The sequence below is a fragment of the Hemitrygon akajei genome, chromosome 9, assembly GCF_048418815.1.
Source record: "Hemitrygon akajei chromosome 9, sHemAka1.3, whole genome shotgun sequence".
NCBI classification, from domain to species: domain Eukaryota; kingdom Metazoa; phylum Chordata; class Chondrichthyes; order Myliobatiformes; family Dasyatidae; genus Hemitrygon; species Hemitrygon akajei.
In genome coordinates this window covers 75,664,667-75,676,382 of record NC_133132.1, presented here as the reverse complement: position 1 = coordinate 75,676,382, position 11,716 = coordinate 75,664,667, and the positions used below count along the sequence as shown (strand labels likewise).

The window sequence follows — 11,716 nt, the reverse complement described above, 5'->3', positions numbered from 1 at the left end:
TGGTTTGGCCACACCAATGTGAACCTTGTTGGTCCTCTTCCTCCCACCTCCTTACCATTGTGGATCATACCACCAGGTTGTCCCTGTCGCATCGACGACAGCCACAGATGTGCCTTGGGTGTTCATTAGCACCTGGGTTGCTTGGTTTGGCACAGTGTCTGATATTGCCTCTGACCGCAGGTCCTCAATTCATATTAGACTTCTGGGCTGTGATGGCCCAGAACCTCTGTGTTGGGCTATATCACACCACGGCGTATCACTCGTAGTCCAATGGCCTGTGCAAATGGGTTCACTGCTCCTTAAATGCAGCTCTGAGGGCTTCTCTGATCAATGAGGGTTAACATGATAGTCTCCCATATGAATTCTGGGGAACTGTTGTTGGCAGAAATGTACATAATTCACAACCACCAACATTGAATTGGGGTTCATTTTAAGAGGCCAATCTGATGTGATGATATAATTACATGCGTGTCTGTTATTGTATCTTGTGTTCAGTGCTTTGGAGTACAAGAAATGAGTTGTTACAGTTTTTCTTAAACATAAAATGCCGCACACCATTTTATTTGTGGAAACCTACAGCACCACCACCACTTTAATAATATACAAATTTCAAAGTTACTATTTTAGTTATTACATATTTTCATATTATTCAGTATTGAAATTACATCACAGGATTTCAGTGGTTAAAATATATTGTTATATTGTGTTTGCGTTTTCATAGACTTTGAACTGCTGCACAAGTAGCAGTTGCCTCTACTGGAACAATATTAAATGCACACTAGTATCTACTCTAATTCCAAAATGGCTCTCACTCCTCCCTGTATTGCTGCAGATGTCTGACATTTTTACCATTTTCTCCAGCAATCATCTTGAAGTGTCCCAGACATGCCAAATTAGGGATGCTTTATGCTGCCCAAATCCACGTAGAACAGGATTACCCAAGAGGGAACAGCATAGTATTGTAGCAGTTAGTATAACACTTAGTGCCAGCTGTAAGGAAAGGGTTCAATTCCCACTGTTGTCTGTATGTTCTCCCTGTGGGGTTCCTCTGGTTTCCTTCCACGTTCCAAAAATGTCTGGGTTAGGGTTAGTAATTTGTGGGCATGCTATGTTGTTGTTGGAATCATAGGGACATATGCGGCTGCCCCCAGCATCTCCTCAGGATGTGTTGGTTCTTGACGCGAACAACACTTTTCACTTTGTATTTTGATGTTTCAATATACCTGTGACAAATAAAGCTAATCTCTCTCAAGATCACTTCATATAGGATCACGACCACCAAGCAGACAAAAGAAAATTTCATCAGATGATTCTGGGCTAATTTGATTGCAGGTTCCAAAGCTGAAAGGTCAGCGAGCAAACCAATACCCCTTAACATTAGATCCGAACAGACTTTATTGTGCCGAAAAATAAATGTTAATGTTCAGGCTGTCGGATGTATGTTGGACATCAAGGCAGAAGTTCAAAAGCAAGGAAAAAGCCACACCGAATTCTTTAATAAATGCATTACTATTCCACACATTCATCTTTGTTTTCTTTACGTTTATATTCTGTATACTGTACAGACGCTGAATCGTTCTTGTTTTGGTTTTAACAGAGGAATAAGCTCATTCAAAATACTATCTATAGATATACAGACCAATACACCAAGTTGAAAAATATATATGATGCTGGAAATACCATTCTGGAATATTTATCAATTGAGTGGGTATTATTGATGATTCGCTTGCCAACAAAATCCCTGAGGCGCCTCTTCTTTCGTAGCTTGGATGCTCCATCAATGGATAAGTGAACAACCAACCTGTCCTGCTCGCCTCTATTCTGAGTTATTATCGGAGTTCCAGTAAATCCAGCCAGACTGTTGACATCAACATCGCCATAGGTACCATCTAAAAGCATGGCCTTAGTGCCGGTAATTCCACACGTGCAGGGGAACTGGAGAAAGAGAGAAAAAAGATTCCAGAACCTAAAAGTTGAAACATTCTGAAATTATATTAATAACCTGAACTGCTCTCAGGATTGCTCCAAAAACCCACACTTTGCTCACAATTGCCTTATGCTTCTTTTAGCAACATAGTATTTAGCTCAAGCCTGTGGTCAGCTCATTTATGGATTCTTTGCAGTTCTTGAATAGCCTCCATAATGCACTGCCATAGCATCGTCTAGCTGACTGCAGTGAAAGGAGTTATAACAATCTTTGCCAACTGTTTTTTCCCTCAGTCCTTCCATAGCAACACTCCAAGGATGACTTTGTGGCAAAATTTGTGGATAATATGAAGATAGCTGAGGGGCTTAGGAGTCCTCGTACAAGACTCCCAGAAGGCTGAGTCCTTGGTAAAGAAGGCAAATGCAATGTTGGCATTTATTTCAAGGGGAATAGAATATAAAAGCAAAGAGATAATACTGAGCCTTTATAAGACACAGTGGAGGCCAGGTCCATGCGTATATTTAAGACGGAAGTTGATTGCTTCTTGATCAGTCAGGGCATCAAAGGATATGGTGAGAAGGCAGGTGTATGGGGTTGAGTGGGATCTGGGATCAGCCATGATGGAATGGCAGAGCAGACTCAATGGGCTGAATGGCCTAATTCTGCTCTTATGAACCAGCTATCTCATATTTTTCCAACTTCTGAATTAAATCCAGACTGGAATTCAACACAGGCCAAGAAAAGCGACAGAAAAATCTGCTCCTCATTGTAACTTGACACTGTCCTTCAGATTTTTAGCACAGAAATCATACATCTATCCACAGACCATGACAATGATGGAAATAAACTTGGACAAGCCACAGAAGGAGAGTTGTAAGCATTGACATGGATTTTGAATTCAGTTAACCGAAGGGTAAAGAGCTGGTGATAATCGGCAGTAATCGGTAGGAGGAAAACACATAGGTTAACAAACTGACATTGAAAATAACAAAAATCTCTGATCAGTGAAGGTGAACAATACCAACTGATGTTGATATTGATACACTGGGGTCGTTGGCCTCCTATAATGTAAATCCCCGCGAATGGAGAATTGCGTTGCTTGGCCTCACCTTTTGGTGCAGCTTTCTCTCTTTTCTCTCTTGCACTGTAGTCAGGTAATTCACAGCAGCGTACTCCAGCACTGAGAGAAAGACGAACACAAAACTAACCCACAGGTAGATGTCCACGGCTTTAATATAGGACACTCTCGGCATGGACGCATTCACGCCCGTTATAATTGTAGACATGGTCAGAACTGTTGTTATACCTGGAAACAGAGAAAATGTGAAAAATGTTGTTTCATTCTGTTTAAAGCAAACTTCAAACCATTTTTAACTTAATTTTTAAAAAGACTTTTAAAAGGATATAAGCTATAGATGCCCTCTCTATCAATAACACATCACCAATAGCCTGCCCTGGTCCAATCACATTGATTTTACGATCAAGAAAGCTCACCAATGCCTCTACTTCCTCAGGAGGCTAAAGTAATGCAACATGCCCCCATTGACTCTTATCGATTTTTATTGATGCGCCATAGTGTGCATTCTGCCTGGATGCATTACAGCTTGGTATAGCAACTCATCTGCACGTGACCACAAGAAACCAGAGGGATTTGTGGACACAGCTCAGCATATCATAGGAACCAGTCCCCCTCTATTGACTCTGTCTATACTTTTTACTGCCTCAGTAAAGCAGCCAGCAGAAATTAAAGATCCCACCCACCATGGACACACTCCCTTATCAGGCAGAAGATGCAAAACCCTGAAAGCACATACCAGTGGGATGAAGAACGGCTCCTTTTACATTCACTGATGAGGATAGATATTATAACTGAGCCCACAAGTTTGCTGCAGTCTGATATTAATGAGTGATATCTTTATAAAAAATGCCATACTTGCTTACCTAATGAAACCCGGGCTGGCACAGCCCGCCGGTCGATCCAGAATGACACCCAGGACAACATGACCATCAGAGTCGCTGGGAAGTAGGTTTGCAGCAGAAAGAAGAATATGTGCCTGCGCAAGGTGAAGTTAATGTACAGACGATTGTACCAACCTGTTTGCAAAAACAGATGCTCATCAGTTTGTAATCATACACTCTTAATTTCATTGTGGGGCTTGGAAAGAATATTATTAAACTTATATTATTAAAGAATCTATGCTGGTCCAATCATATCCAACCATTTTAAACCAACCTACAATGCTACTCCTGTGTCACAATGCCATGTAAATCTATTCTAAGCAGCACACTGGAATGGCATAATATACAGTACTGTGGCACCCTAGAATTTTTTTTATCTGGTTTCAGATGGTATGACCTCTTTAGAGCCCTGATCTCATCATCATCAGTCTGCCTGGAGAGAAAGAAGGAAGCAAGACGGCCCAAAGTCTGCAGAAGAGCAGTGGCAAGTTCTCAAAGATCCTTGGAACAACCTACCAGCCGATTTTCTTATAAAAGAGGGCGACAGTGTCATTGGGGGCATGTTGAGAACTGCTTTCTTGTGGTCACGTGCAGATGAGTTGCTATACCAAGGTGTAATGCATCCAGGCAGAATGCACACTATGGCGCATCAATAAAAATTAGTAAGCGTCATTGGGGGCATGTTGAGAACTGATGCAGTTTCAAAGGTCACACCAAATATTCAGTTGATTTAGTTTTTACAGCTTACTGCTCTTTAGAGTATTTTTTTGATACTTAGAAACTTTTTATTATTTTTGAAAGCATCTTCACTTTACAGATTTTTTTTTTAATGTGCTCTATTAAGAAAATAAAATTTTAAGAAAACAGTGCCTGACCTCCTGACAAGTTTACATTTGGTATGAAAGTGAAAAATAATTTTGGCTCTGAAGGACATCCAGTTTTCTCTTCATGAATGCTCATTCTCCCCTCACTACCACATCTGAATGTGCAACTTTTGAAATGAACGTTTCAATTACACTGGACAACAAAGGTTTCGCTTCCTGAATACCTTTGGGTATATCTTATGGATTTTGGGCTGCTGATCCTGGGAATCACCATGAAATTTCCCTATCACGCACCAGTTTTTAAAAATCGCCTGTATTTGTTATTTCAATTTATAATTCAAGTCAGAATAATTGATGCCAAGATTAAGGAAGACATTTTTGTTGGTCCACAAACAACCTGTCAAAATCACTCTTACATTATTTATTACTTTAAGCTATAGGGTTGTAATAGATAAGGCATAAGAGAGTCACTATTGATTAGAAGCACTCTTCAAAATACTCCAGTGTAAATCAACCCAGAGTATATATAATTTACACATGATTTTATAGATATTCATACCAAAGAGGTAACATCCACATAGTACCTATAAGATATTTTCAATAATTGACAAAGTGTACATTTTACCATTACATACAATGTACCGATTTAATAACTGAACAAGTTAAATTATTTTGCGATCTGTATCATACAGTATGTATGATTGATACTACGAGTTGTCAATACTTAGGGTGATAAAATATTTTTGTGATGTTATGAATGTACCACAGCTCTGAGGGGCCGAAGGGTGCGGGGGTAGCCCCCTCCTTTGTGAGAATCGCAAGATCACTATTGAGTCAATTCAGGAGACACAGGAAATGAGAGAAAGACATGCAGAATCCACAAAAGGGTTAGAATGTCTCCTGGCCTCCGAAAGGCAGACCCATTGATACCGGCTATTGTCTCTTGGAGACGGACTTGTGTATTGCATCCTGGACGATGCAATCAAAGCCCCAGGCAATGAACCAAGGAGGAGGTTGGTGGAGGGATTGCATCATCCCCAACCTGATTGACACCTGAGACCCTGTGAGTCAGGATAAAAAGAGGGTCTGTGGGAACAGCACCTCAGACACACCAGAACAAACGCTAGCGATCCCGTAATAATGAAAGCCGGTGGATGGCCACGTGCATCCGCTTCCATTTGCCTGGAATCGGTGACCTTTGCTACGGAAAAACGGTTTTTAGCTAACAACGGGGAACTCAACTCTCAACGACACTCGAAGGATTGACATCATAAACAGAATGGGCAGGTTTTAACCCGTCTCTCTCTCTCTCTCCAACAATTGCCACACAGGGTCCCCAACGGCTGCAGCCTGTATGAACTGAATGAACTATATATTTCCATCGGACAATTCATTATCCCCTAGACAACGATACAGCTTATTTCTTATTGATTATTATTATACCCGCGCTTTTAGATTTAGTATTGACGACGTATATTATCTGTGTGTTTGCATTGATATTATTTTTGTGTATTTCTATCAATAAATACTGTTAAAAATAGTACCATCAGACTTCAACAGACCTCTCTATCTTTGCTGGTAAGTGACCCAGTTATGGGGTACGTAACAGTGGAAACCCATAATATCATAAGTTATTATTCAGATGGTTTTTCTCTTGATGCTTGTCATGAATTGATCCTTTTTTTTCATTCTACTTCATCTCTATCTTGCAAACAGGGTTCACGTTCAGCATGTTTTGGCTATATCCTGTGTGAACAGTATTTCTTTTACTGAAATGATCTCCAGCAGAGTACTCTGCCTCTGTCAGATGCACTCTGTCATGACAAGTTAAGATTTAGGTTTTTATCCATTTTTCCCTAGTGCGTTTCAGATCTCAGTGGTTCATCAAGGAGAGATATGAGACCTATAAATAATACCTATAAGGTTTTTTCCAATAATTTGCAAGGAGAATATTTTGCTATTATGTGCAATGTACCAATTTAATAATGGAACAAGTTAAATTATATTGCAAAATATATCGTATGTATGATTGCTACTGTGAGCTGTTGATACTTAGGTGATAAAGTATTTCTGCGGAAATCCCTAATAGCATCGTAAGTTATTATTCAGTTGGATACTCTCTTGATGGAGTATTCATGGAATGGAGAATGAGTATACCAGGGCTGGTCAATTGCTCAGCAACATGCAAATCTCTCTGCACAAACATCAAATAAACTAGATGAAATTTAGTTTATGTCTCAGACGAGATACACACCTGTACTACTATAGAAAGCCAGCCTGGAGGTAGTGTGAAATTTCTGTATGAGAAATTGAGACAAGGACACTTTTTCATCTGTTTTCAATGCTTCTTCTCCATTCTTCCAATACAGCATAAGGTCATCTTCAGTGTAAGCATCTATCAGGAGAGAAAAGACTTCATGGTGTTTCTTTGTGACAGAATGAAACTTGAGAGTTAAAGCAGACAAAGCTCTGCTAACACAGTAAGTCATCGCACAGCTTTGTACTCACTGGGCCCTCAATGTACAGTCCACAATAAAGCTGTGGAATAAGACCAGAGAGAATAAGACCAAAGACCAGAGACATAGGAGCAGAATTGGGCCATTCAGTCCATCTAGTCTGCTCCACCATTCCATCATGGCTGATCCCGGATCCCACTCAACCCCATACACCGGCCTTCTTGCCATATCCTTTGATGCCCCGATCAATCAAGAAACAATCAACTTATGTCTTAAATATACCCACGGACTTGGCCTCCACCGCAGTCTGTGCAGAGAATTCCACAGATACATTACTCTCTGGCTAAAAAATTCCTCCTAACTGCTTTTCTAAAACTGAGGTCCCCCTCAATTTTGAGGCTGTGCCCTCTAGTTCTGGATACCCCCACCATAGGAAACATCCTCTCCACATCCACCCTATCCAGTCCTTTCAACATTTGTTAGGTTTCAATGAGATTCACCCCCACCTCCCCGCATTCTTTTAAATTCTAGTGAGCACAGGCCCAAAGCTGCTAAACACTCATGTGTTAACCCCTTCATTCCCAGAATCACCCTCGTGAATCTCCTCTGGACTCTCTCCAATTACAACACATCCTTTCTGAGATAAGGGGCCCAAAACTGTTGACAATACTCCCAAGTGCAGCCTGACTAGTGTCTTATAAAGGCTCAGCATTATCTCCTTGCTTTTATATTCTATTCCCCTTGAAATAAATGCCAACATTGTATTTCCCTTCTTTACCACAGACTCAACCTGTAAATTAACTTTCTGGGAGTCTTGCACGAGGATTCCTAACCCCCTCTGCATCTTTGATGGTTGAACCTTCACCCCATTTGAATAATAGTCTGCACTATTACTCCTTTTATCAAAATGCATAATCATGCATTTTCCAACACTGTATTCCATCTGCCATATTTTTGCCTGTTCTTCCAATTTGTCTAAGTCCTCTTGCAATCGCATGGCTTCCTCAACACTACCTACTCCTCCACCTATCTTCATATCATCTGCAAACTTTACCACAAAGACATCAATTCCATTAACTAAATCATTGACAAACAATGTGAAAAGTAGTGGTCCCAATACCGACCCGAAGAACACTAGTCACTGGCAGCCAATCGGAAAAGCCCCTTTTATTCCCACTCACTGCGTCCTGCCTGTCAGCTATTCCTCTATCCATGCCAGTATCTTTCCTGTAACGCCAGAAGATTTTACCTTGTTAAGCAGCCTCATGTGTGGCACCTTATCAAACGCCTTTTGAAAATCCAAATAAATGACATCCACTGCCTCTCCTTTGTCCATCCTGCTTGTTACTTCCACAAAAAAACCCAACAGATTTCTCAGGCAAGATTTCCCTTTACAGAAACCATGCTGACTTTGACTTATTTTATCATTGGTCTCCAAATACCCTGAAACCTCATGCTTAATAATAGACTCCCACAGTTTTCCAGCCACTGAGGTTAGGCTAACTGACCTAACATTTTCTCTCCTTTCCCTTCCTCCCTTCTTAAAGATTGGAGTGACATTTGCAATTTTCTAGTCCTCTGGGACCATGCCAGAATCAAGTGATTTTTGAAAGATCATGACCAATATATCCGTTACCTCTTCAAGAACCTCTCTCAGGATTCTGGGATGTAGTCCATTTGGTGCAGATGACTTACCCACCTTAAGACCTTTCAGTTTGCCTAGCACTTTTTTCTTTGTAATAACAATGGCACTCACTCCTGCTCCCTGACACTCTCAGATCTCTGGCACACTGCTAGTGTCTTCCACAGTGAAGACAGATGCAAAGTATCCATTAAATTCTTCTGCCATTTCTTTGACCCCCATTACTACCTCACCAGCATCATTTTCCAGTGGTTCAGTATCAACTCTTACTTCCTTTTTATTCTTGAAATAACTGAAATAACTTTGGTATCCTGCTTTATATTATTGGCTAGTTTGGCCTCATATTTCATCTTTTTCCTTCTTATAGCTTTTTTTAGTTACCTTTTGTTGGATTTTAAAAGCTTCCCAATCATCCATCTTCCCACTCACTTTTGCTATCTTATACGTCCTTTCCTCAGCTTTTATGCAGTCCTTAACTTCCTTTGTCAGCTGTGGTTGCCTGCTCCTGTCATTTGAGAATTTCTTCCTCCGTGTGACATATCTACCCTGCACCGAGTGAACTATTTCCAGAAACTTCAGCCATCTCTGTTCTGTCATCATCCCCACCAGTATCCCCCTCCAGTGCATCTGAGTAAGCTGCTCTTATGCCTCTGTAATTTCCTCTATTCCACTGTGATACAGATACATGTGACTTATGCTTCTCCCAGACACAGAAGAGGAAGCAACTTTTAAATACTGTACAGGTCTAATGAAATCTGAACATCTGAACCTTTAGCTTCTTTCTTAAACCAACCCATACCTTGACCCCTCTGTTGCCTGTATATTTATGCCTGGCTCACACTCTTACAACTGTGGAACAGCTAACTGACCTGTAATTGCAACCCAGGATCAGTATGGATACAGTCCATAGAGCAAGAAACGCACTCTGAACAATCAGCACAGTAAGCAACCAGCAAATCTTTTGATACAATGAGCCAGTTAGATGGTAAATTTATGGGTGTCAATATTTTTCTTGCTGCAAGAAGAAAATTGGACTTCTAATGGAAAGATTTGTTTTGATTTATTCAGTACAAGATCCATTTCTTTTTTTCTCTATTTAAAGCTGTCAATGATATGATATTGAACAACATTAAGACATTTTCTAGGAGCATACAGGTTTTCTGCACATAGTTCACCTGTAACCTGCACTCTGGAATCAGGAAGGTTTTAAGTAATTCTTCAGAGAAGCCCAGATAAGAACAAAACAATAGGTAGCCGGGAAAGTGCAAAGTGAATATAACTTACAGCTCTCTATCTCCAGGGAGCAGGTCTGTGTGTCGAGAGGGAAGCGGCTGAAATCCATGCCACACATCGCCGTCACTGTAACCCTACAAATCAGATAGATTGCTTATAACATGCTTAATATCTGCAGCATGACAATGTTGCACAGTGAATACTAAGTGTATCTAGTAATTCCGCAATTCAATGCAGTTTTGTTTCTTTCTGATAAAAAGGGGCCCATTCATCCAAACAAAAATTTGTGGTGGCAGAGGAGAAATTTGAAAGCTAGAGTCAAGAAGCAGGGATATCAATTACAGGGTAATTAAAAGCAAATCATAAAATGCTCTTTTAAAAAAATTGGTCCGAATGGAAAGAAGCTGCCAGGCACTCTGCACTATGGCAGTCACACGTGCTCCTTCACAATCATTAGTCATCACTCTCCCACAGGTGAGCTCACCTGAATGATACAGTGACCAGTCGTAGATGCACCAAAGGTCTCAAGGTGCACCTGCGGCCAGTGAAACTCGTTCTGAATAGAGTTACGCAAAATCAAATCATTAGAGTTCAGAGAGAAATCTTTATAAACAGAACAAGCAAAATAAACCAGGAGGTATTTTGGTTGGGAAATGTGAAGTGCATGAGGCAATGCTTTTCCTCATCAGATCTAACCGATACAAAGCCTTGTACTGAAACTCTCCCGTGCTCACCGCAAGACAGCTAAAGTTTTTTTTTTAAATTTAGCTGCAGTATAAAGCTGTTTACAACTGAGAAAGCATTGCCAATCCCACTCAAAGAAGCTGAGAGCATGAGTGATACTGCAAACGCAGTAGGCCCTAATGCATAGAAGCTGTTGTTGTATGGTGGGCACCCCAGTAAGGTTCCGAAGCACTCCTTACCTTAAGCTGTACAGCACATTTCCATCGGGAAAGATGCGCAGCATCACATTATCCGTGGTTGTGTCATGGATGAATGACCGTTTAGAGTGAACAAAGAACATGTCGGGGGCCCAGATCCGTTTGACAAGCCTGCCATCGAACGTCATGCTTTTGTTGGTGCTGCTGCGAAATGAGAGTCGCTCATCTTTCCAGTAGTTGCGCAGGTACAAGGTCATCGTGAAGTCCTGCAGACAGCAATACCATTCATCAAGAACTTATAACCACGAGCTGGCAGTGGGTGTGGGGAGGATGTTCCCAATAGTGGGCACAGCCTCAGAATAGAAAGATGTCCCTTTAGAACACAGATGAGGAGGCATTTCTTTAGCCAGAAGATGGTGAATCTGTGGAATTCATTACCACGGATGGGTGTGGAGGATGTCATTGGGTATATTTAGAACGGAAGTTCATAGGCTCTTGATTAGTAAGGGTGTCAAAGGTTACAGAGAGAAATCAAGAAAATGGGGTTGAGAGAGAAAATAAATCAGCAATAATCGAACGGCAGAGCAGACATGATGGGGTAAATGGCCTAAATTTTGCTCCAGTGGTTAATGGGAGGGTAGTGCAGACAATGTAGAATATACAGTTGTGCGCATTACAAGGGTGAAAACCCCTCAGAAGGCATTGCCCTTTGCATTACAATATTGAGCTGAATCTATTGCCACAGCCTACAGGCATTTACAAACTAAGATTAGCATCCTGACCAGTCTTTGTAC

The 11,716-nt window shown here is 40.9% G+C and overlaps 1 protein-coding gene across 1 annotated transcript in view; it reads right to left on the bottom strand.

Moving 5' to 3' along the window:
• Nucleotides 1-554: 554 nt before the first annotated feature.
• LOC140733268 (gamma-aminobutyric acid receptor subunit rho-2-like) overlaps nt 555-11,716 on the bottom strand; it is a 31,181-nt gene continuing 20,019 nt past the window's right edge. Inside the window, exons 5-10 of the mRNA XM_073056389.1 lie at nt 10,965-11,188; nt 10,093-10,175; nt 6,965-7,105; nt 3,869-4,021; nt 3,037-3,233; nt 555-1,935 (exon numbers count right to left, since the gene is read on the bottom strand). Of these exons, the coding sequence (XP_072912490.1) occupies nt 1,624-1,935; nt 3,037-3,233; nt 3,869-4,021; nt 6,965-7,105; nt 10,093-10,175; nt 10,965-11,188 (1,110 nt within the window). The 3' untranslated portion in view covers nt 555-1,623. The remainder of the gene's footprint in view (nt 1,936-3,036; nt 3,234-3,868; nt 4,022-6,964; nt 7,106-10,092; nt 10,176-10,964; nt 11,189-11,716) is intronic.